Raw genomic sequence first — 27602 nt, 5'->3', positions numbered from 1 at the left:
TGTCACACCTGAACGCTCACATCCTTTTAATTATGTTTGAAATTATGAACATTGCTCAACATCATGAAAATTAAACCTTATTTTCAATAAGCAATCCTGAAAAATATTTGGGGGTGCTTAACTTTTTTCCAGGTGTATATTTATGATCCAATTACGAGACAAATTTAATTGAAGAGGAACTCCGAGGTTGATATAATCGCACCTAAAACCGTTAAATGCATGCTAAAACATCGACAAAAAGCATCAAAATAGTTTAACAGCATTTCCCAACTAAATATTAATATTTTCTTTTATATAATCACAGATTCTGGTGGCCGCCATTCTCCCTCACCCTCTCTGCTCCGACATTCAGAAAGATACGCCTTTGTGATTGGCTTGGGACACTCATCTCTGCTCATACGCTTCACTACGTTTTTCAGAATCGCACTCGATGATAAGCTCGTGCTTCAAGTACGAAGTATATACTAAAAAACAGAAGTACTTGTGCAGGGTCCCCGAAAGTGATCTGTCTCAATAAAACCAAAATTAAGAGTAACACATATTTTGATTTCTTGCTTTCGAAGTTCATATATTAGACCGTGTTGTAACCTACAGAGTGTATAATTCTACTCGTGATTCATGGCATGTACACGTTTTACTGACGTCACAACAGTAAAATTGCAACGTTAAGCGTCCCTTATGTGACGTCATTTGTGTCTACTGACTGTCTGACAGACAACACACTACTATACTTTTCTTTTCACATAAACATTAATTCTCCCACTTCTTTCACCTTTGAGCAAGTTAAAATTTAAAATCTGCATAATAATAGATACAATTGCTTATTCTTTTACCAAAGTACAGTGATCAACATGGCCTAGAGCACAGCAAGACATACAATGAAATAAATTTTTAAAACTTCAAATTATTACCGTTAAATCGTCAGAGACACAACTGAATAATTTATCAACAAGCGGTGATGTATGCTGAAATGTAGATGGGCACGAACTTGAAATGTAAGTTTACATGAGTATGAAAACTGTTTCATACACTTTCTTTTGCTAAGCTTCTAGTGGAAAGGGCAAAACTTTGAAAGTATTAGTGTGCCCAATGACAAGAAAAACAAATATTTAATGAAAAAGGAAAATAAAAAGTTGCCTTTTAAGTAGGCTGAGATATACTTCGTAGCATATAAATCGGTTTCAAAATGAAGATAACTTTGAAAAACAAATAAAATGATCGCCGAGAGAATTCCGAAGTAGGATAACATTCTCCCTTCAAAAGCGCAGATCCAAATAGTGATAAATGACAACACTGTCTGTGACATCAATTTCCAGTATCCCTTGTGCTGATCAATACCTTTATCATTCATAGCGTTCACTGGAAGTTTCGCTTCAACTTAGCTGCTGAAAAGCTCTTGTCAACTTAATATTTCACAAATATTTGTGAAATAATTGCGCACAAAAAATGTAACACTTTAATTTGGAGAAGTACATGTATAGGTGTTCGGGTTAGATATCGTGACTATGCATAGTCCTGATAGTTAATGCTAATTTCTGTAAATATACCTAGGTATAAGTATCAAATATTTTCTAAGCGGTGCTACATTTTCAAAGGATAAGAAAAAAAGATCTTTCTATAAGAGGTCATTTCCTAATCTGAAACATGCACGTAAACACCGTGTAAAATGCTCTGTCATAACTCGTGACAAATCACACACATCAAATTCAACACCTTATCATATGTTCGAGATCAAATAACTGCACCTTAAAAACATTAAATATTTATTGAAGTAGAAATAAAAAATAATTTTACTTGAAACAAAGCATACCGTCACAAAGCTTTCCGACATTAATAAATACACAGATTCATTTTTCGTAAAATTTTATTCATTTCTATATCGTAAATGAGCTTTGATTGTTGTTTGGTCAAGAGACCTGTCAGGGTCAGATTCTCACTGGACCTCTACTTCTCTCCTTGGCCGTTGTTTGCTTGGTTCTGTTCGGTGAAGTCTGCGCATTTCTCCACTATATCTTGTAGCTAGGAAAATCTATTTTTACAATATGCAGTCACTGCATGCGCCCAACAATTATCCGCAGGTTGTTGCACACGCGAGTGGCCATTTTCAGGCCATATCCATGGGTGTAGAACTTTTTCTATTTTTACCAGCAAATATTTCGCTTTTTGTCGTTTGTTATGATCATATAGTCTTGTTCTCACAAACAGTTCCATATTTGCCAATTAAATATACAGTACTAATTTTATATTTACATAAATACCATTTTAATGTAAAACTAACACTACAGCTACCGGTTTGCCCGGTAGTAGGTGGCCGTAGGTTCCATAACGAGTTTACTAGATTTAGTGGGGAGAAGTACTTAGGTCTATGTTCATCATGAATGAAAAGTTTTTCAGTGTGCTTAATAAAGCATTTTTGATTCAGATTTTTTCTTTAGCTATCCCATTAACGAGGTCCATACCCGAAAACATGTCCGTTAGAACATTCGCCCGAGGGGGCGACAAGATCACAAAATCCGATGCAAAATAGTATAGCGATCTTAAAAACCTAATTTTATATCCCATCATACCTAGGTGACCTTCTGAGTGGATTTAGTTAGCCCTATTTGTCCTGCTAGCTCTAATACTGTTGAAGGAGTTCCTTGACAAACAAATTCATAAACATGGTGTGAATTAATATATGATGAAGAACTGTTCAATTTTATCAATAAACATTTTAAACACTTTGTTACGACAGTGGGGGGTCACGTGACGAGTATTCTAGAAGATTCGCTAGTGTGTTACGACAGCGGGATCACGTGACGAATATTCTAGAAGATTCGCTAGTGTGTTACGACAGCGGGGTCACGTGACGAATATTCTAGAAGATTCGCAAGTGTGTTGCGACAGCGTTGCGTCAACTGACACTGGTAGCACGTGTTGAGAGTCTTAGAAGTTTCTAGAACAGGCAGTATTATCGTATATAAGTGCGCTAGACAGTGAGAGAGAGAGACGGAGTCGAAGCAGTAGCGGAGACGAAGCAGGCAGAGAGAAAGAAAGACAGCGATTACGGTCGGCGGGAACTGAGGATAGCAGACACAGAGATCGGAACTATAGTTTGCGGGGACGGACAATTAAGTTTAAGCGCGATAGAAAGTGAGTGAATTGTTGTGAACTATAATGTGTGTAACTTTGAAAATTAAGTTGTATTGAGGAAGAATAAACAAGTTTTATAAAGAAAGGACTTGTATCTTAGAAGAATTAACAAACAAACATACAGAGACGTAACAACTTCAATAATCCAAACACGTGGTGTTCAATTCATGATAATTCTAATCTGGGAATTTCATTCCTTTATTTACTTACATCTAAAACACGCAAGGAATAATTGCTGTCCTACAATTGGTATTGTATCTTTATATTTCTATAGGAGAAAATACTGTGATTAGGAACTGAACTGATCTTTGACATAACAAAAACCCGAATAAACGTCATACACAAAAAAGTCACAAGTTTGAAAACAAAACAAAACATGGTAACATTAAAAGATGTTAATCTAGAAAATAATATGTTCATCAACGTTTTGGGCCTAATTTCTTCATCAGATAATACTTAAACAGTCCCTAACGTTCCAATATACTTTCGTTAGCAATGTTTAGGTTTGAAACGTTGTTGAACAAATCATTATATAGATTAACATCTTTTTAGTGTTACCATGTTTATCTAACTTGATATCTGACATAAGACAATCTCACATTTTTAGAAAATATAGTGTATAATTACAAACATATTTAGTAAACTAACCATTGAACTTTTTTGATAATCCAAAGCCACGAAGTCTAGAGTGATTACAATCACTTTGTTAGACTTAAAAATCTCATTCATTCGCTGGATTAGGAGTTTAAAGTCACTACAATATAGTACTCTGGTTTAAGTCACTATAATATAGTACTCTGGATTAAGTCACTACAATATAGTACTCTGGATTAAGTCACTACAATATAGTACTCTGGATTAAGTCACTACAATATAGTACTCTGTTTTAGGAGTTTTAAGTCACTACAATATAGTACTCTGGATTAAGTCACTACAATATAGTACTCTGGATTAAGTCACTACAATATAGTACTCTGGATTAAGTCACTACAATATAGTACTCTGGATTAAGTCACTACAATATAGTACTCTGGATTAAGTCACTACAATATAGCACTCTGGTTTACGTCACTACAATATAGTACTCTGGTTTACGTCACTACAATATAGTACTCTAGATTAGGAGTTTAAAGTCACTACAATATAGTACTCTGGTTTAAGTCACTACAACATAGTACTCTGGTTTAGGAGTTTAAAGTCACTACAAATAATTTCAATATGGTCATTAACTGAAATTACTTATGTTCACCAAGATCTTAAAATATGTTTTATCTGCTACGGAGAAAAAAATTATGTGGTAAAAATCAAAACACGTGCTTCTTTCCTACAGAAAAACACGTGTTTAAAGATTCGAAATCAGGAAATATTTACATTATTTTAATTTTACTTCATCTCATAAGTGAGCTATCAGTCGACCCACTGGGTCACTTTTATTCGCTCTAAATTTTTTTGCAGTTAAAGTGTACACAAAGTCAGACAAAAGGTGATTAAACACTGATATAATCCATATGGTTTATAAACTTAAAACCGTAAAATAGTTAACAATGGTATGTATTTAGCTTTTTCTTGTCACTTCCAATCATGTAATACTGTCTAATTAAAGGGGTTGTCAACATCAAAATTCGTGTTGTTGATAGCAATACATCAATTTCCAATGACACTCGTCTTGATAGCAGAGTCCTATCTGTATCTACTTTCCAGTGTCAGATGACCTTTTTTGGTATTATGTCACCCTGTTTTGACTCGATAATTTTTAATAACACATGACCTAACTTCAATATAGCTTAAATGTGTTTGTGGCTTGTATTGCTACTAAATAACAGTGACAGCAACTGGATTAATGCACAAAAAGGTTTTTGTCTCCCAAATACGAAGTTTTTTTGTTGCCGTTGTTCCGGTTACCCATTAACGTAGGCGTGTATATCACAAGTTCTCAAATGGGGTCGGCTGTAAAGAGCTTTGGAAGGGTCCTTGCAAACACTATAATTTTTATAACAATATATGCCTAGTCTCTAGTGTTTACTCTAGATATACGCCGAATTCATTCCGTCACGTGCCGAGACAGCCATCGGGAAAGGTCAGTCAGTGTTTGCAAGTGGTTCGTTACGTTTAGAGGGTCGGCTGAGTTGAAAACGTTGAGACCTTAATGTATATTGCAAGAAATTGTCACAAAAAGCACATTTTTTATACCAACTTTACACGACCCTACCAAAACGTAATAACCCAAGTCAATGATTTCATGAAATATATTTCTATATAGAAATTGAGAACTAAGTGATATTTGTTCATAATGAAGTATCCACTATCTCGTCTAATATATTCACTAATTTATTCAAATGTTTTACTGGCGTTTTTAGCGTCCATTTAACACCAAAGTTTCCACAGTAGTATTAATGAAACATGATAACTCACTATATAGGTCAAAATACTTTTATTTCCCTGTTAATTTAGGCTATATTCACAGCAAAAGTTTCGCCAAATAATATGTATATATGCTACTGTCAAGCATCGAAACTACTCTATTTTACTATTTTTGACGGATAGGTGTAATTCTAAAGGTAACCAATTAACGTCTAGAATCTATGTGATACAAGTATATAATTAAATGACGTCACTATTACTGGATAACTGATTATTTCAACTCGACCACGTTTTCAGCAATTAAAATAATTTAGTGAGATCTTCAGTTAATCTACATAGGGCAATCTTCATGTTTCAAGCAAAATCTGGCTCTAGTTGCTATTTGTTTGTTACAGGGCAGGAGTTTCCAAGCAGGAAGCGGAATAAAATATTTTCAAATACGTTGTTTGCAATGAAAGTAAGCACCTCCAGTGAATAGCTACAGATTCATTGAGTGAGGGGGCCTCAGTCAGGATATGAAAAATTCTGGGGGTTGTATCGAGAGAGTTTGGGAACTCCTCTTACGGGGTACATAAGTGGTGGTGTTTATTTACAACGTTTTGCCCGCAACGATACTTATATTAAAATTAAAATATAAAGATATGCATATATCAAATCTAAAATTATACGGAATATTTAGACGATTTATTTTTCACATCATGCAATGAACAAAAAAAGAATTTAGACTTTACCAATATATTTTAGAAAAAAATATAAATCTGTATAATTTAATGTAAAAGTATGGATTCATGTGTAGCAAAAGCAGAACAATTATATATGAGGAACAATACAAACGTGTAATGAAGTGTGTCATATTCTACTCAAAAGTATTTGTTTTTATATATCTTTGTGTGGCATACAAAATTCCGATTAAACAAATAATACTACACATATAAAGCAGTTACAATATTTCGTTTTTGACGGTCTTTTTGTTTGTTTTTCTCTTCAAAGAGAAGTAAAACTCAAAAGTTTCGTTTCAATAACTGAAACATGGTGTTGAAACTGATAGTAAATACACGTAAACATATTTTTTCCTTCATTCCAGTAAATGGGTGTAATACGAGATTTTCGTGGAGTATTATCTACCAAAACTTTCTAGTCAACAAGTTTCTAAACACACATGTAATTTTTCAAAATCTAAAAAAAAAAAAGATATCTAAAAACAGCTATTCACTTTAATAAATATGTAAATAAAAAATGAAGTAAAACCAATCTATGACAGTATGTTAAATCAATACCTCACGGTCCACGTTCGTGTTTAAACACGAACACATACATCTCAGGTAGACGATAGAACGTGAAGCCATTTATTTCAATCAAAGTCCACGTGTGGTAAATCTTTTCAGCTGTCACGTGCCATTGAAAGCGAAGAACGTGGACGTCAAAGGCTAACAAACCATCATACACGGTAAAAGTACAAAAAGGCGATGATAAAAGCTTAGCATATATAAGCGATGACGTCAGCATATTATGCTTAATGTAAGTACTGGAAACAAATTTGATATGCCTGAAAACCCATTAGTTTTAGTATTTCCTCATACTGGCTTTACAATTATAAACTTCAAGAAGTACCGTCTCCAAGAGCATGAGGTATAACCAGCCATTTAAAAAGATCTTTGGAATATATTCCACTTGGACTTTACATACAAACATCTAATGATTTAATAAAATTCATAAGTTAAGCCATGCTCACAAAGGATATTTATTACCAGCTATAAAAGAATCTAATTAGCTTTATGAGTTTGACGTATAAAGTCGTAAACAGCATATACTTTCAAATGTCAATAAGATGAGCCTAAGGAACGTTAAGTTCCAAGTAGTTTATGTGTTGTATAGACATCGACAAGCAAGAGAAGGTTTTATTATCGGAAACGCTTCTGTTTGGTATAACAAGGCAGTTCTTCTAAACGATAGTAAAGTTAATTCAACTAAAAAATAAATAACTGATGTCAGAAATAAAATGATTGATAATGTGTTACCTTACAATTCTGATTTCTAAATGACATAAACAAGAGATAATAAATATAATCCCCTTAATTAATCTAGTTGACACCATAACAGTCATTATTCATGAAAATTTATGATATATATAGCACCCATACCACTACTATGTCTGTCGGATTTCAGCTAGCCCAACGAGCTTTGATACGACCGAAGGGCCTCGTCAGCATTGGATATAGCAGATATAGTCCCTAATTTAGCAGTGTAAGACAAGAAGGAAGGCAGCTAGTCATCGCCACCCACCACCAACTCTTGGGCTACTCTTTTACCAACGAATAGTGGGATTGACCGTCACATTATAACGCCCCCACGTTTGAAAGGGCAAGTATGTTTGGTGGAACGGGGATTCGAACCCATGACTCGCAGATTGCGAGTCGAGCGCCTTTACCACGTGGCCATGCCAGACCGAGATAGTACAGGAGTCGAGAAGTATTCCAGTACAAAAACACTGTTTAAGCTCACCGAGTTAGCTCTCAACTTAAACACCTTCTCTTTTAACGAACTGAACGATAAACAAGTTGCAACGGAGAATAAGATGGGTCCTTCTTAGGCGAATGTATTTGTTGGTTAAGTTTAACACCATATTTTCACCACGTTTCATGGCCAAGTCCTAACCTTTAAAGTGACATATTGATGGCATAGTAGATAACGCTTACTGTAAGGAATCAGTTTCAAGACTTTAGTCACTGCGTCCCTAATTTTCTTCCTTGGAAGATTGTGGCGATCGGGTATCAATCACTGGTTTGTAGTCCTGATTTGTACCCCCGGTGTTGGACGTTTGTATTGTGGCTGCGATGTTTTCATGAATTTACATTTATTGTTTGTTTCTGAAGAAAAACACAAAGCTACACGAAGGATTATCTGTACTCTGCCCACCACATGTATCGAAACCCGGTTTCTAGCGTTTTAAGTCAGCAGGCATTCCGCTGTGCCACTGGGAAGCGAACTTACATTTAATTAAATTTCTTCTACGGTTTGGATATGCTGCGTAAGATTCGCACTACCCTTCTTTTTGACGTATTCCCAATTTTTATATTTTAGCTGTTGTAAATATGTATATATATATATATATATGTGTGTGTGTGATAATGCTTGGAGGCGGCTTGAATGGGTAATGAAAAAACTTTAATATAAGTTTAAGATGACAGCAAATGTACAACGTTTCGACGAAGTTTTGTCATCATCTGGCACCAGTAGTTTACACTGACACAGATATATATATATATATATATATATATATATACAGTATGGAACAAAGGGGTCACATGACCGGATACTATATTTTTTTTAGCTGCAATGGTGGAAAACATGGGACGGTTTTTTATTGTGTTCTGTGAATCTGGTTTCCAATTTTCTTCCTGTTTCTCCACAGAGAACCAAACATAAACAAAACCTTGTCGAAACGTTGTAGATTTGCTGTTATGTTAAACTTATACTAAAGTTTTTCTTCATTACCCATTCAAGCTGTCTCCAAGCATTATTAGTCTCAAAGTGGGTTCCTCGTCACCGAATATATCTGTGTGTGTGTGTGTGTGTTCATACGTACGTATATGAGTGTATATAAGTATATACTTGTGTGTATGTGTATACATTTATGTAGGTGTACATATTTGTACACTTACTACCCCAAGTTAATAATTAATTAATGGGGCTGCTTGGTGATGAATGGGATTGATTTGAAAACTCATAAACGTTTCGGATTTCCTTTTGCACACGTGCCAGGTTCGTTTTATTCAGTAATGTACACATGAGTTTTATGCAACCTCTGTGCGCGTGCACACATATACGTATTTTGGACTATTTCTCTATATTTTTCGTTACTTTGTCACGGTAAATGTATGCATTTTATTTTTCAGTTTTAACTTTAAGCTTTTCTTCTCTAACTGATGTTATTTTTATATTTTAGTTTTACACATACGAAGTCGCCCAAAAATATTTGATTTACTCAATACTGTTAATTTGTACTTTTAATCTATATCACAATCTTTAGATTGTTACCCATGTGATGTGTTTTTGATTTGTGTTTTCTCGTTCTAAATGTACTCATAGTTCTACCAATATGCACAGTCTACATCCTGATAAAATGTTTAGGTCCGGCCCCAAACGTCGTTTTTAACATTAAAATGATTATTCACTTCATTTTATGCTTCTGTCTTTCTAGTTTTTCATTTACTATCGTATTTCATCATGCAAGTACGTACAGACAGTACACCATTTTATCCCAGCAGCTAACCACTTGCTCTATACGCAGTGCTGGATTTAGAGGAGGTTCAACCCATGCAATTGCACGGGGGCCTCAAGCCCCAAAGAAGGGAGTCTCAATTTTGAATCACACTAGCAAAGGGGCTTCCAGCATCACAGTATTGCAAGTGGGCCTCAAATGGTATAAATCCGGCCCTGTCTCTATTTTGATCTCTTACAAATAATAACTAACCACAGAAAAAGTTTATATTGTTTTCCAGAGAAAATCTTCCATAAAATCACAGTAATCATATTTTTGGATGAAAATATGATTCCAGATATTCTGGAATGAACACACGGTTTCAGTATATATACTTCACGTGCTCATGTTTATATAAACACTCAAAACGTCTAACAATAAAATCAATCATATATACATACATACCTTCTGCTCCACTGATGCACAAAACTCGGTCTCTAACTCCTACGTTATAGTTTTCAAACCACATGAAGACTCCGTGAGGGTCATACTTCCCTCGAGGGTGGTACACTTTCGAATAACTGTGCTGCCATTCGAAATGTTTCTCATCATTGTGTTGAACAACCTTTCCGTAAACCTCGAAGTATTCATGCAAGAAAGTAAATGGGATAAATACTTCTCCATCCTCCTGTTTACACGATACGGTGTATTCCTCGTTAATAAGACAATCAATGTCATCGAGAGTCTTTAGTCCTCCTCGTGTACGAATCAAAGGAACTCCTTCCTGGACTAAAGGACTAGCATCGTTCTCTGAAAAGTTGTCATCTTCAGAATCCAAACTGTATAGGTTACCTTTCATTCCAGCTTTCGGATTGGACCGGTCCAGATGGTCAAATGGGGCAGATGTGACGTCGCCACATCGAATCCAATAAGTTAAAGTCGTAATGGTGCCGAGAACTATGAGAATGACCAGTAAAAATTTAAGGTTTATTCGCATTCTCATTGGGCTGATGAGGCTATTTGTAAAGAAAAAAAAGTTTTAAATTTAATACGTACATGTAAATTTATATTACAAACAACTAGAGTATCATAAAACCTATATATGTATATGACTGATAAAAGCTGCATCAATACAGAACATTGCGTACTCGAATGTCAGTTGTAAATTCAAATGGTTAACAATTAAAATTCATTACAGCAACTGAAAACCAATTTGTGCTAAAACATGTTTTTTTTTTCGCTAAGGATGAATAACCATAATAACACACACAGAGAAAAAATTAATTAACTGAGAGGTATAGAGAGGAAAATGTAATGAGAAGCTGCTATGGCACAAGGCAAAAAAAAATATATATTCTTTTTTTTTGTAAACTCGTTAGTAGGGGTCACCACCATGCGTAAAGTTTTTCTCACATTCATCACAGTCAGGATCAAATATCACCATTTTCTATGAAACTCTGCATAGAAAAATAAATAACAATCTATCATGATAAGTTTAACAGCTTAATCTAACTTAACGAGCTTATTTAAAGAAATGTGTCGATCTGCTATATCAGATCTTCATCCAAACATTTGATGAAGTTTTCTGAGTGTGCAAACTCAGCTGAGCTTTCAAAGTTAAAAACTATATTTCACCCGCTTGAAACTTCGCTTAAATAATAAGTTATATTTTCTATGTTAATTTGAACAGTTTATAAACCGTCAAGGAGTTGTATTGAGCGAGAGTAAACTGTTCATCATTTATCCCCACGAATTAATCAAGCTGCCAAAATGTTGAAAGCTCATAAAAAGGCCACTAATAATAAGATCTATGTATTAAAACAATTTCTAGTCTGTATAATAAAACATCAATGTAACTTATGGTCCGTTATATTAACTGGGCAAATGAACAGTATTGGATTCATATTAAATAAAAATCATTTGTTTGCGCTTACACAATGTGTTGTACGAAATATATATATATATAAATTACTAACCATTTTATAAATTATCGATTACTGGCTCAAATACAACACACCTATAAGAAAAAAATACAAGATCTATAGAAACGAGTCGCGGGATCGTAGCCCGTCGTTGAACATACTTGTCGGCCATGGAAGCATTTTAATGTTACAGCCACTTACATTAATCGTTGGTAAAATGTAGCCCAAGAGTTAACGATGGGTGTGGTAAGTAGCTGCCTTCCCTCTAGTCCAGTGGTTCTCAACCTGGGATTCGCGAAGGTAATATTGGGGGTTCAGGGGTTCTTGAGCTGTTTTAAATATGCATGGAAGGACACAGAAAAGCGGAGACTGTTCTATACCTGTCACAATTTTTCGGGCTCTCTAAGTATGTTGGGTAGACGGAACCTTTCAAAAACATGGGGTCCGTGGGGAAAAAATAATAATAAAGGGGTCTTTGGTGGTGAAAAGGTTAGGAATCAATGCTCTAGACTATCACTTATAAATTAGAGACGGCTAGCGCAGATAGTCCTCGAGTAGTTTTGCACGAAATTCAACAAAACACACAAACAATTGAAGAGGAAATAAAATGTTATAAGAGCACTGCTAACGGAACCGAAAAGCAGATGTTGCGTGGCCATACAAACTAGAGAAGTGTTTATAGTTGAGAAGAAAAAAAAAGATAACTTTGCGTTATTTTGCAATGTATAAAAGCAGATTCACAAAACACCAATAAAAACAATATAAAAAATTCCAGTGGTCTTTCTTTTGTATATACCTTTAAACCATACGGTTTAACAAGTATAAATAACACCAAACAGAGATGCAGTCGTGCACTCAACTTTTAAACGGAGCTTCGAAACTAACATGTAAAGACAAAACTAATATGTATATACGAAATATGAAGTAAAATACAATAGAAAAGACATACTTTGTTATGAATACATAGTAAACCAATGCAGTTTATACATCGAAAGTTGTAGCTTTGTCGTGAATTATGAGTTCTTAAAACTCTGCATATTTGTCATAATAACTATCGATTAGCCTCAAAAGTTCCAGAAACTTTAGCATCCCTACTGAAGTTTTAACTTACTTTAATGGTGGTTGAGCTTTAAAATGTTGAAAAATATGTATACTTATCGCCATCTCGAAAATAGGATAGATAGATAGATAACATGAAGAAGAATAGTGAACTATTCGAAAGCGCTCGAGTTTTTGGTCTCATTTGAAAACCAATACAGGAAAGCAGACAGAACCAGTTGATCAGTATTCATAAATATATACAAGGCTCAGTAATATAGAAAAAGAATGATATTGGAAAGCATAGTTTTACTTAGTTTTAATTTAGTGGAACATCATAATGTAACTCCCATCAACGTAAATGAATATCACGTACACCAATTAATACTTGTGTAAGTAATAGACACCATTCATTACAAAAAACATTTGAGCATACAGTAAATAGGATATTACAGCATATGGATATATATCCAAGTGCTTGTCAATTTCCTCCAAGAATCAGCTTTTGACATTTACTCTCTCACGTCTGTGTCTACTTCTTATTGAGTCATCTCACGAGATTAAAAGCTGCACTAGAGTATTTGATTTCTGAGCCATCAACTGTATAAAGCTGTCGCACTCGGTGAAACGCCTACAGTGCTACTCATCTCAATATCGATCCACCTACAACTAACCTACTAGGAAAACACCACGTTTTACTCTATATGTAGTTATCCAATGGAAGGTAATCTAACTAAATTTTTCGCTTTCTGTTGTCTTTGCTCCATTGCGTTCTTTACTGTTGTACTTTAATCATGAAAAGGAAAAGAAGCACTCGATTAACTATACAGAATGTCGTTAAGTCAAGGAATAAAAGTAAATGTGGTCCATGTTTCAGCAAAACAAGGTATACGTTATCAGACTGAGGTAAGCAGGCAAGACCTGATTGGTAGAGGACACCGACAGTATTGTTACGACAGCGGAAGTCACGTGACGCTGCTGGCGCGTTTGGTGCTGGTAGCGTACGTGAAATTTCTCAAATGATCATGAATTTGCCCGGCAACTCTAATCTGATCGAGCTGCCCTCTTTTTTTAATATATAAGCCTGCCGAGAAAACCAACGGGGCGGATAGGCAGATAAATAATTGAGTCGAGCGAACAGTATGCACCGTAAGTAAAGTGTGTGAATCACTGTGTTTTATAGCGTGTGTTATAATGGTTGTTAAGTTTAAAGTGACTGTGGAAATTCTGTGTATCAGAAAAAGTTGTATCGAGAAAGAGTAAACTGGTTTAATCAAGAAAGGACTTGTATCGCTGAAGTTCCTCGGAAATAATTTCTACCAGAAATTAACAAACGAGCGGATACGTAACAATATAGTGTACAGAAACACCTTTGATAGAAATAATTTGGTGGCCTAAAGAAAACATGAAATACGGAAAGAAAGGCGTTTAAGAATGAAAGAAGACGCAAATCGATCAAGAAAAACGACAATAAAGGTTATAATATTTAGAGTTTTTAAAATCCCATTAACTCACCTTAAAGTAAACTAAATTAACTTAGGTGTGTAAATACTATGGAATTGCGCCTAATTTATTAAGTAGTATTATACAGTGGATCAACTGTTTAACGATTTTATTACCGATATATTTTCGTCGAAGGTAAAACTGAAAATATAATCTGTGGTGTAGAGGCCTAATGCATTCTTTGCTCCCAGCACACAAAGGCTATCAGCAAACCAAAGAAATGCAATTAGAAATCATATAATGGTGATGTGGGTATAATATTTATATAACAATACAAGTTTTTCCGAACCGGTATCTCAGTCAGTGGTAATTCTGACTTTCATAATTAGCAACTATTAGATTAGAAGAATCACAGGTTATAAAACGTTGGTGAAAAAACAACAAATAGAACAAACTATTAGAAGACTTGATATTGAAGTTTTTTCCATTTACTATGATTTCTAAGTTTTTAAATGCTACAGATGATATTGTGTTATGTTATTAAAACACGGGTAATATCATCGTGACATCTGATATGATACGTACTTAAAAGCAATGACATCACATAGGGCCAGACAGCCTGTTTAAGCCTACTGGGACCAAAGAACAGTTCTGACGTTGTCATCTTTTGAAGTTGAAAATGATTTCGTTTGTTAAGCACAAAGCAACATAATAGACTATCTGTGTTCTGCCAATCCAGAATATCGAAACCCGAATTTTAACGTGAACTTCTTAAAATGCTTTTACATTCAGGATCGTCTCATACAGAGTGGTATACTTATTTCTGTGTATCGGGAATTTGTAAAGAAACGTGGTCATAAGTCAAAATAAGTTGTAGGCTTAGACATACATATTTTCTATATTCTTGGGTTTATTAGCTCTCATCTGATGTGCCTTTCTTGATAAAGCAGTCAAGATATGTTATCTACTTTTGTGTAAAACTGGGTAATTCATCAACACGATTATGATCGTCACCGCCATTACTACATAGTTTTCATAAACGTGTTCTGTACGTTAAGAACAGTTTTCACTCTGAATGTTCAGAATGATACAAAAGACTGAGGGAGAGAGTGGAATTGTAGTGTAAGTAGAATTAAGTGATGGTGACATCAACTGAAATAAAAGTTTATGTCAAGGAAGTGAAAAGAACTGCAGAAATAGCAGTTTTTTTGTGGTTTTTGTTTTGGTGAGCGTGTGTCTGTCTGTTTGAAAATGAAAAAATATTAACTTCGGCGGCTCACAGTAGTATTAAAAAACTTTAAGCACGACTTTTAAGTCAAGGTCACACCATAAATGACATCATCCATATTATGTTTGCGAGAGGAAAAAGCCCATAAACTAAGGCATCATCAGGATATACTAGTCTAATTTCATAGCGATGTTATAGTGGCACAAGGATAAAGGTCAAGCTTCCAAAAAAGATTCATCATCAAAGTCTTAGGACAGAGACTGATATACATCTTAAAAACTGAAGGTCAGTGTCATGATCAGGAAGCAAGTGGGCGCGAAAGGATTTGTAATGATTAAGCATAATGTGTATTTTCTATTGCCATAATTTTAGACTTATTTTCTTCCATTCACAGTTCCACAACATCGCTAAACTTTTATATTGAAGATTGAAATATCCTATCTTCTGAATAATGACTAATATAAATAATATGGTCTCATATATTTCAGTGAAATTATTACAATGTACAACGGGCTGGCATGGTCAGGTGGTTAATGCGCTCGACTCGCAATCTGAGGGTCACGGGTTCAAATCCCCGTCCCACCAAACATGCTCACCCTTTCAGCCGTGGGGGCGTTATAATGTGACGGTTAATCCCACTTTTCGTTGGTAAAAGAGTAGCCCGAGAGTTGGCGGTGGGTGGTGATGATTAGCTGCCTTCCCTCTAGTCTTACACTGCTAAATTAGGGACGGCTATCGCAGATAGCCCTCGTGTAGCTTTGCGCGAAATTCAAAACAAACAATGTACAGACCTAGCAATGGGTGTGCCCTTGACTACAGAAAACAGTAGTGGTGGCCAATGACGTTCTTCCTTCAAATACACATGGTTACGACTTTTCGATTTTTATTGCTCAAGACATCAATTCTCAGTTCCAGTTTTCAACGAAAGCAGCCAGATAGTCTGGTGGAGGTTCAAGACGGACTAAATTAAATGTATACATCAAAGATTATTCAGTCACACATTTATTTTGTAGTCGAATAGTTTGTTGTCTAAAAAATAAAAAACTATAAAATCCTGATAATTCTGAAATAATCAATGCTAAGCCCACGTTTTTCTTTTCTTTTTTCGTACGTATTACTACAAACGTTCCTTTACTCTGTTTCGAAAGATACCGAGTACAAACTTAAAGCCACTGTTTGAACAGAATAACTGGTTTAAACCAATTGAAGCTTTGTACTAACAGCTACAGTTTGTGTTTTAGTGGCACTCTCATGAAGAAGCTGTAAATAAAGCGAAACGTTAAGTGTCCAATTAAATAAACATAATAAATTTGGTGTTACAAGATCCTTTATTAAAATTGTTATATTCACGATACAAGAGGATGTTAGAAAACGTTTCTTTCTTAAGTCTTTCAAATTATAAAAAAACACATATATATGTCCAAGGGACGAACATGCATGTACCTGTTGATGAAAAATAATAAAATAGAATGATGTTACATTTATTTTTATTTTTCTCAGCTTGATTTAAACAGCATAAAAATGATGACATTCGAAATGGGGTGTTAACATCAACATCACAAAAATAGATTGATGAAAACCTCCATGTAGATCAACTAATATCTTACAAAAGGGAAATCAACTGCAGGATAAACTGTAAACCTATAACCCTAATTCTAACACCTAATTCTAACATGTTAAGATTATCCCAGTTCAGGTGAGAAGCTGGTTTTCATTAGATATATAAATATGTAGAGTTACGTATAGTGATATATATATATATACACATAATGAACGCTCTACGTATTCACTTAGAATTTTCTATTTATTGCGATAAACTTACCATACTTTACTAAATAAAATACGAAACACGCCCATGTATAGCTGAGAATCATAAAAACAATACACTTAATACTATTAACCTGGTATATCTAATTAGTTTATTGGAAATACTTTTTAAAGCAACCATAGTTACGTCCCATGATACCCCGAAGAACAATCTAACTACACAGAACAGGATTAAACAGGAGAAGTTTACTAATCTGTAAATATGAACAGATTTTACACTCGAGTATTAAAAACAGCCGTGCGAGAAGTCTGCACGAGCGTCTCTATTGACGCCTGAAATGTACGCTAAGATGACAGCGGATATGAAATATAACATAAACCGGCGGCATACGTGAAGAAAACGTTCCCAACACAGCACCTATAAGAAACTGTTCGCACTGGCTTTAACTGTTACATTAACATATGTATGCATGCACGCAAGGTTTTTATGATTCTGCACTGCAGCGTAATTAATATTAAACTATTCTTGAAATACAACTTCCTTATCTTTAAAAACTGACGGAAATTACAACATTTAATGTCACTCACGTATATTTCTCTCTCTACTTACACTCAATCTAGCCTTCATCACGCTAAATCTACATGAACGTTAAATGATCATACACTCGTACAGCATTCTTAGGGTTACTGAAGTTCGCAAACGTAAGATAACACCGCTGATAAAAGTATATCAGAAGGATTTAATGCAAGCGGTGCACGGAATAAAATAATGAATAAGCTCGTCAGTGTTGTTGGTCTGTGCTTCAGTGGAGAAATTACGTCAAAAACGAAAACAATAACAATTCACCGAAAAGAAATTCTGAATATAGTTACTCTTTTTTTTCCTTAGTCAATGGTGACAGGTACCCAAACACTACACATATGATTACTATTCACCAGATATAAAAACTTGGACGAAGACAAGAATGGCTACAATTACAACAGACTCCAGGTTAATCAACATCACGGAACATTTGATTATTTTGGAGGAACTAGAGTGCTTTCTACTCAGCCTAGCATAGAATTAAGAATGACTTAGATTGACACTACCTAAACTAAGACCTTAAGACATACTGAACCGAAAAATAGAACTAAAAGTTTAACAGCAACGATTAAACAGAAACATTTTTACGTACAATTAAAATACAAGTAATCAGATACAGCACTGGAATTCAAATTACAATATATCAAAACTTACTAATACTGGAGTTCTACAATCAAAACACTATAATTAAAAAAAAACTTAACATAGTACAAATAAAAAATACTGAAGTTCTACAGTCAAAACAATATAATTACAAAAAAAATTAACATAGTACAAATATAAAATAATGAATTTCTACAGTCAAAACATTATATTTTAAAAAAACGCTTAACATAATACAAATAAAAAATAACGAAGCTCTACAATCAAAACACTATAATTACAAAAAATCCTTAACATAATACAAATAAAAAATAATGAAGTTCTACAGTCAAAACACTATAATTACAAAAAAACCCTTAACATAATACAAATAAGAAATACTGAAGTTTTACAGTCAAAACACTATAATTACAAAAAACCCTTAACATAATACAAATAAAAAATATTGAAAATAAAAAAGTCACCTCAGCTCAGAATGTAAAAAGCAGAATACAATAATATATCAACATAATAATTGAAGCATAACAGTACAGATGCTTATAACTAATAAGATAAAACATAAGAAACACAAAAATAAACAAGTGTATCCTCAAAAATAAATACAGACATTAAATTTAAACATCAATCATATTACAGGACATAAGTATGCATCTTTACATATCAAGATATAATAAAAAGTCAACTAAAATGGTTATAAATCAATCAAAAAGTTGTGTGTAATAAAAGGACACAATTAGTTCAAATGAATCTCAAATGAGATGTTCATTTGGTCTTATATAGTTCTTTCCACCTTTAACAAGACCTTCTTATGTAACTTTCAATTCATTCTGCATTATCCTGTCAGATAATCATGGCGGGACCTCTTGACTATCTGGCCTAACATTACTGTTTGAAGGTCTCCACCCCTAAAGTTAGTATCTTAAATTGGAGTAGTTTTAGCAATTCATTGAGGCCCAGAGAGCAGTTCATAAAGGTGCTGGCAACAACCATGGTTAGAACAGATATCACATGTCTTATTCCAGCTACCCATTTTTCACTTTACAGAGATAGTTGTTCTTCACTCCACATGGCTGGAGAGAAAATTTCTTCTTTGAATAACAGGTCCTTCAGCCACAGAAGAAACCACACATCTGTCTTGTGTTATTTTCAGATCTTGCATACCTGCGTGGAGCATTTTACCACTTGTTGGTGTTGTGTAGTGTATTCCTTAAGGCATTGTCTGTTGTGTTAGAAGTTATAAACTTTGATTCTAGAGAAACTATGGAAATGTTGATTTCTCTCCTGCCCATAAAGGCACAACAATGATCCTAGTTACTCTCCTTCTTACTTTCCTCAACAGAGATGCAAAAATAATGTCCACTAGGTAATCACAAGGATTAAACACAATGCAGGTTGTTCAACATTACTAGTTAACTTGTAACTACAGATTTCTTCAGCCCATTACTTACTGATAAATATCAATAAAAGAGAGTTACAGAGAGTAATTACACTATCATACAGTCCTCACAGTCATTAGTCAATGATCAAGAAAGAGAACAAACCATACAGTACCAATAAAACTCCAAGTTTAACCAAGCCATTTGTGTCTCATCATCATAATAGGACTTAAACAATACATTTATAGATAACCAACTGACTTTAACTTTCAGATAACAAGCACTCATCCATTTTATTGCTGTGCAGCAGATGAAAACAGTAAGCAGGCCCAGCCTCCACAACTGAACCAGCACTTACTAACCATATTATGGTAGCCCTTCTTTTATTACCACAGAGCTTTTCCAATTCCTAGTAGGGAACTTCATGCTCACTGGCCACATATATTGAAGTAGAAACTGGTAACTTCTACAATAGGTGGAGAATCATGCATGATATCTACTACAATAAATGCTAGTGTCAGAATACCCTGTAATCTGGTTAACTGTGGTAATATCATTTGACAGACTGCTCACCTTATCAAGTACTGAAAGCCAGTTGCATTGTTCCCTAGCAAGTATCCTACAGAGATGTCTCTTTCAGATGTTATGAATCAATCATCAAACTGCTCTCTGGTAGCCCAATAAGTCATAATCAGTTACAGAAGATAGTCATCCCTGTTGATCTGACAAAATTTGCAAGTATATTTGATCATATGTACAGTCCTCTAAATAAGACCATTTGATTGAGGAAGAAATTTTGAAGTCCAAGATTTCACCACTACTAATGCCTGGTATAGCTCTGTGAACAGTTGGTTGTTAATTTTTGCTCCCTGGGCACTTCAAAGTATGTGGCTCAATGCTTCAAAAATATGTTCACTAGCTTCTGAGCCATAATATGAGGTATGGGATAAGCACTGGCACACATAATAAAATAATTAATTGCAACAAGTGCATAAAAGTTCCCACAGTCTATCTTTGGCAATGGTCCACTGCAGAGACCAATTGAAAATGAAGGCATTTCATTTCTATAACTTGTCCTGGTTAAAAAGGTTTTTTCTACTATGTTGCATACATTTATAATGTCAATGCCACTGCTTTAGATTACACTGTGGCTTTGGCCAACAGAAGTGGGAATGTACACTGGCAATGGTGTGAAAGATTCTCTACTGTCACATAACAGTTATGAATTTCTGTCAAGTTTTGTAGGCAGATGATGATCTTGACTATTTGGACCCGAATATAGCCACAAACCTTTCATTACGATTGTACTTGCTTCAGTTGATTTCTTCTTCAATTGTTTGTTTTGTGGAATTTTGTGCAAGACTACTTGAGGGCTATTTGTACTAGCTGTTCCTAATTTAACAGTGATAGACTAGAGGGACAGTAGCTAGTCAACATCACCCTCTGCCATCTCTTGGGCTACTCTTTACCAATGAATAGTGGAATTTACTGTCACATTATAATGCCCCCACAGCTGAAAGGGCAAGCATGTTCGTTATCATCTAGTGAAGTAAAGAGCCACAAAGCAAGATAAATTTCAAAGGTTACTGCAAAAGATCATCAGAAAACTTAACTACCGGTACAAAGATCCATTGTATCTGTATGGAGAGAATGCTGCATATCCAACAGACATCCTGATTGAAACATTTACTCAGTGAGTTGTGGACCATCACAGGAGTGTTAAAGATTCAACTTTTCTAACAGTGAAGTTTCCCTAGCTGTAAAATATGAGGTCATAAGTGAAAATTGCTTGCTCAAAAAGTAGAAGCTTATGATAGTAGCCACAGTGCATCACTCAGATTCATGTATAGCTAAAGCTGCTCTCTCTTTCTCAAAAGCAACATAACTGTTAGGCTCATAAGCAGCATGTTTAACAACCACTTCATGAACACCATTGGGGCATGATATAAAACCTAGTTCAGAGAGACAGTTTGAGATATTATTTCCACTCTGTGTTTACTAGTATTTCACAGTTGGGTCTAGTAATGAACTGTAAGATAGTAGGTTTAACTATTGGAGGCCAGGAGAGTATTAATAGCATTGTCTTAAATGGGTAGAATGAATTGTCATTATTGAATGAATACTCAAGCTTCCTGGTCCATACAGATGTCTATCTAGGACTTGGCAAATACAGAAATAAATGCTTCAGAAACATATAATACAGCTATAATATAGCATGTGGTTCACATCATTAGTCATCTTAAATACAGTAATGTTGACACATTATCAATTTCATTTTTTATAGTAATTTGCATAGCTTTATATTTTTAATGTTTCAGCTAATAATTTGATGCAGCTTGAATTTCCTTAAAGCATTTACTTCATTCATGTGCCTGTATGTCACATCCTAGTCTGTTTCTCTTTCCTTGCTGTGTTGTACTTCACCCAGATTATTTATTACATGCAGATGTTTATTTTTCTCTGATGCAGTGTCTATTTTAAAACTTTGGAAGATCCTTGTGTGTGGGTGCAGAAAAGTTGACACATGTAAATCAAACATTACTTAGAACCACAGACCAGGAAATACTGAAGTTCTAAAATAGCCTATACTACTCATTTCTTAACACATTTAGTAGCTATAATTTCCAATGCAACCAGAAACAACCATATGAATACATTAAGAAACATGACAATGGACAATCTTACTCCCAATAATTATTTTGACAAAACAAAAAGCCACATACCTATAAAAATGAAACACAAGTTAAAAGTAAAGAAATGTATGACCTGAAAATGGCATGTTATTAGCCACTAATAATGCCTTCAAAGGCCTTTGTTAACTAAGGTAACAAAACTTTTCTTGTTTTGTTTTTTCAGACTTTACATATGACATTTTATAAGATTAACTAGGTAGTTACATGAGGCTGATAAAGTGTGCATGTTCAAGAACAGTATATTAACAACATATTACATAGTAAAAAAGTATGTATGTTTTGGATTATTCTTGAAAACATTGCACTAGTCTTTTGGGCCATTTCTCTAAAGAAAAATTTATGGTACACTGTTGTGTTTACTGATCTCAGACTAGAGGACCTGTGCTAACTTTCTACTTTTAATTTCTGATGGCCAATCACGTGAAGGTAGGAGGACTAACATGCTTCATCTTTCTGCTGATCTACAGTTCTCTGTAGACTTCCATTACGTACCTTTGATTCACATTAAGGCTATGATCAAGTAGGAAATATGGTTTGGACATGGGAACTGAAACTTCAGTATCAACAAGAAGCAAGATTAGTATCTCTCAATGCAAGAGTTTTTGATTAACTTAAAAACATTTACTGAAGAAAGTGCATTATTGATCTCAATTTAACTGTTTTCTGACCAAATGAGAATTAGTTAGAGTATAGCTCCAAACCCAACTTAATTTCAAGAATCTACTGTACGCTAATGTATAAATTGTGATACAGCTTTTGTCTGTTCTTTATGATATTAATTGTTCATGGAATTTTTATATCGTAGATGAGATGGATGCAGAGTAGTTATACGTATCTTCTGTGCACCATGTCCAAACCTCTTAAGCAGGTATTGTATGACTGTACTCAGTGTGTACTAACTCTGCAAGTACAGATCGTTGCAGGTAAGTTGCCCAGAGTCAATCAGTGCTTAACAGAATTTGATTTAAATCTGGTTTGAAAAAGGCCGTTAAAAACACTGGAAATGAAAAAAATCTTTATTATGGAGTGAGAAACAAGTCAAACAAAATTATTAAACACTATTAGAATGATAAGAGACTAATAAAATCAAATGAATTAGGTAAAAGTGAAACAAAAAAGGTGAAAAGTAAACATGGGAATCATTGCATGTTGGTCAACTAGAACAATGAAAAATCACCGGTGTTACTGAATGACTTCACTGTTTGAGGTTCAAAACAATACTAACTCAGAGTAAGCAAAGTTGTAGACTTTTGCAGCTTAACTAATCATGCTCAAGATACATAACAATTATGTTACTTTCCCAACTGCCTTTAACAATTGTACAGGAATTATCACATCAAACAACTCATATGATGTTGGTGAGGTTTAAGGGAGCTAGAATTGGTACCATCATAAAATGTACAGCCCTCCTGCTTTTTGTCCATGTTCTCAGCAAACTTTGAAGCTAATTCACTAACCACGTAAGGTGCAAATTTTAAAAAAATGTCTGTTTAATGTTTCTATATAGGTGTAGAATTAATATAGAATCTAAACGTATTAACATAAAAGTAAAGACATTTCATGATTAGCATTTCTAAAAAACTTCATGAAATAAAATATGAAAAAGCGCAGATAAAAAGTTATCCTTAAGTTAAACTCTACATAATGCACTGAATAAACTTAACAAGACACAACAGAAAAACACTACAAGAGAAATGTCATGGTCGTTTTTGACGTACATAAAACATCGAAATTACATCAAACGAGAATGAGAAATGTTTACCCAGTGATAAAATAAATAAATAAATAAAGTTTCAACGTTCAAAACATAGAGAGACTGTGGGAAATTGTACACTCTAACTTTAGGAAGACAATATAGCGTAATGAATTTCTAACACTTTCATGTTGATGTTTTACTTTCTTTCTGTGAAACTGGCAAAAACAAAACAGAACTTCCATTTTTCTTAATAGTCTTATTGTAGAATTATTATTTTTATCCATACACGATGGAACCCTTGACGCTAAGAAAACGAATACAAAAGACGTGAACCATTTATTTTTTCTTCTCTTTTTATATTATCAAGTTAAATTAAAAATCGTTGAACGTGTTTCTTTTCTACTTCTTCTCTACGTGCACGGTAAAATCTAACAGATGTTAGATTTTCCACTTAAAGCACGAGGGACTGTGAATCTGTGATACAAAAAAAAAAAATCTGAAAAATTATACGGAGAAAAATAGTGTATTCGTGCTTTATATTAAATAATAAAACCAACAAACCTTGTAAAGCTGTTTAAAAAAGACTAGTGCTTAATAATTATATACATGGTATGGCAAGAAAAAACATAATTGGCTAGTATAGCTACACAGGATTTCCTATTCCCCAAGGAGAGTCAAGCTCAAAGTAATTCATCTTAATTAACGTGAAGGTAGCATTAAAACAGAGGAAGCTAGCATCAAATGGGAATCATGGAAGACTGGCAGAGGCATGGAATTTTCTAATATGCCATCAAAGGTTACTAGTATTAAGTAGAAAGCATGGCATCATTATCAAATCCAAACCCATAGGGATTCTTATGATTGATAACATAGGTCATTTTTATCAAATAATAAGTATACGATACTGTTCACTTAGAATCATGGATTATATTTATACTGATATCAGAGGTCGCTAGCATCGAGTTTAACCATGATGCTGTTAATGTAGGTAAAGACTAAGTTGTTTTTATTTGTAAAAATAATATATTTTCGGCTAAACTATGTTTCGAACGTGGCAACCATTCAATTTATGATTGATCCACAAATAATGTATGCTAAACAAATGTGTGAAATGCAAATATATAATATTTTGAAAACCTAAAAGTTGGAGTAACCTGTCAAAAAGAAAAAAAAACGAAACAAAACCGAAAACAGGCAAATGAAAAATCAAATCACCCAATTAGGCTTCAAGCGAATATGAAAATAACTGTTTGACTACACTGCCTACCCATTTTGTTACACCCTCTATATAAATATAAAAAAACAGCATAATTATTTAACATAATCAGATTTATTCACAGAAATGTTACACAAGTAACATAACTTTCTGTTACTGTCAAAATAGTAAACTTACAAGCTCAAACAGATCACGAGGCTTTATAAAGTTAAGTAACTGACATGAATTCCAATAATTTTTTTAGCCACCATCGATAACAAGGATGGGTAGATATAATGACTCATAAAGCCATTGTGTCTGTTATGGTTCATAAAAGCTGAGATAGTTTCCAGTTTCTTTACTTTGCAGTTTACTGTACAACAAAATATAGTAAACGTATTGTTGCGGCAATTGGGCTCTAACTACGAACCCTCGGGTTCAGAATTCGACCTCCCTATCATTTACTGACTGCAAAACGTGCAAGTGTCTCTCCCAGTCATATTTTGGACGGATATCCGAGTACACGTCACGTTTCTTGTTTTTTTGAAATCATAGTCTGACACGCAAACCTTTGGGCCACGCCTGACCCCCTTATCATTTATTGGCTAAAACGTACAGACGTCTCTCCCATTCGTATTTTGTTTGATCCGTATGAACGACATGTTCTTCAAATAACAGTCTGGCGCGCTAAACACTAGGTCACACCCGGCCTTCCTATGAGTTAGAGGCTGTAAAACGTGCTAACGATTCTTCCCTGGTATGTGGGTCGGTGATCAAAATGAACAACATATTGTTCAAGGCAGAATCTGGTTGTCAGCTTTATTTGCTTCCTATTTACCTTATTTGTTTGTAATTATGGACAAAGCTACACAATGGGTCATCTGTGCTCTACCCACCACGGGTATCGAAACCCGGTTTCTAGTGTTAAGTCCGAAGACATTCCGCTGCGCCACTTGGAAGCCGCTATTTAGCTATATATTTTGCTGTTACTGTTTTAAAACAATTCCACGATAAAGAATTAGCTACAAACACGGTATAACACCTAAATAGCTTAATTTCAACTGAATCGATCTAAAATAGAAATATTATCTACTAAAACATCAGTCTCTTAATTACTTCTTTAAGAAAATTATTCAATAGTCAAGGAGTGTAAACACCATTAAAGCTATGTACATTAGAAGTAAAAGCTGAAAAATTAGCTACGCCACATGCAAAGTAATTTTCATTTTAAAATTAAAAATACTTTTATGCATCAGAAAATTTTCAAATTTCAAACGCGAAATCTTTATAGTGTCCGGATAGTTATCAAACGTTTCTTAAGGAAAAAACTTTATATTTTATCTGTTCGGGTTCGATAAATTTGACCGATCTTGTAACCAACATAAAAAAAATTAGAAAATAAATATAAATTATGCTTCTTTCGTTCTAGAATGACTACAAATTATAACACGAAAACATAATATTTGGATTAAATAGCTTAAATCTCATAACATTATACCCTTATATATATATTCTATTTTTATTATATTGACCTTTCAGCCGTGCCTGGCTAACATAACAGAAGCTGTAATGACGCGGTACACGTGCACTCATGTTACCGTAACCAATAATATACAGCTTAGTAACTAAGCTTGATAAATTATAGTGGAATTCCATGGTATCGATATAATAATTTACTATTTTTTGGCTATTCAACTGTATAAATAAAATATAAATGATTTCATTTCATATCCTCCACGTGCAAAATTTTAAATAGCAGCCTATGTCAAGCAGCAACTGAGTACAAAGGTCGCAACAAGAATAGATAATTGTTTGCTTCTATGCTTTAAGAAAAATAAGTTTAATAACTTATTTCTAAATAATAATAATGTATATACATATATATAATGTACAATAATTGAAATGTTACTGTATTTTACTAAATATTAGTCTACTAAAACACAGCCAAGACAGGGTCATTTTGTAAAGACGAAAGGTCAATTTTATATCATTGAACACTGTAACATGAGTGCACGTGCGCCGCATCATTATAAATTGTTATTGTTGTTGTTTGAAGTTAAGCACAAAGCTACACAATGGGCTATCTGTACTCTGCCCACCACAGGTATCGAAACCCGGTTTCTAACATTGTAAGTCCGCAGACATACCGCTGTGCCACTGGAGAGCATATTATAAATTGATATACAAATGTATAATGTTATGAGATTTAAGCTATTTAGTCTAAGCATTTATATTTTTGTGTTATCATTCTAGAACAGGGGTCACCAAACTACGGTCCGCGAGGTCAGTTCATCCGGCTCGCCGCTGCACAAATGAGCTAAAATATAATTATTTATAAGGAAATATCATAGATTGTAGATAAAC

The 27602-nt window shown here is 34.2% G+C and overlaps 1 protein-coding gene across 7 annotated transcripts in view; it reads right to left on the bottom strand.

The window, feature by feature from the left end:
- LOC106467792 (D-glucuronyl C5-epimerase-like) overlaps positions 1 to 27602 on the bottom strand; it is an 85420-nt gene that overhangs the window by 18185 nt on the left and 39633 nt on the right. For 6 of the 7 annotated variants that reach the window (XM_022395990.1, XM_022395987.1, XM_022395983.1 and 3 more), the window contains one exon: positions 10160 to 10710. In XM_022395990.1, the coding sequence (XP_022251698.1) occupies positions 10160 to 10697 (538 nt within the window). In that variant the 5' untranslated portion in view covers positions 10698 to 10710. Of the gene's footprint in view, positions 1 to 10159; positions 10711 to 16116; positions 16287 to 27602 lie in introns of all 7 variants that reach the window. The other variant, XM_022395989.1, reaches the window with a different exon arrangement.

The sequence above is a fragment of the Limulus polyphemus genome, unplaced genomic scaffold (assembly GCF_000517525.1).
Source record: "Limulus polyphemus unplaced genomic scaffold, Limulus_polyphemus-2.1.2 Scaffold2741, whole genome shotgun sequence".
Classification (NCBI taxonomy): domain Eukaryota; kingdom Metazoa; phylum Arthropoda; class Merostomata; order Xiphosura; family Limulidae; genus Limulus; species Limulus polyphemus.
Note: the sequence above shows the minus strand (reverse complement) of the source record. Positions and strands in the feature narration are given on the sequence as shown.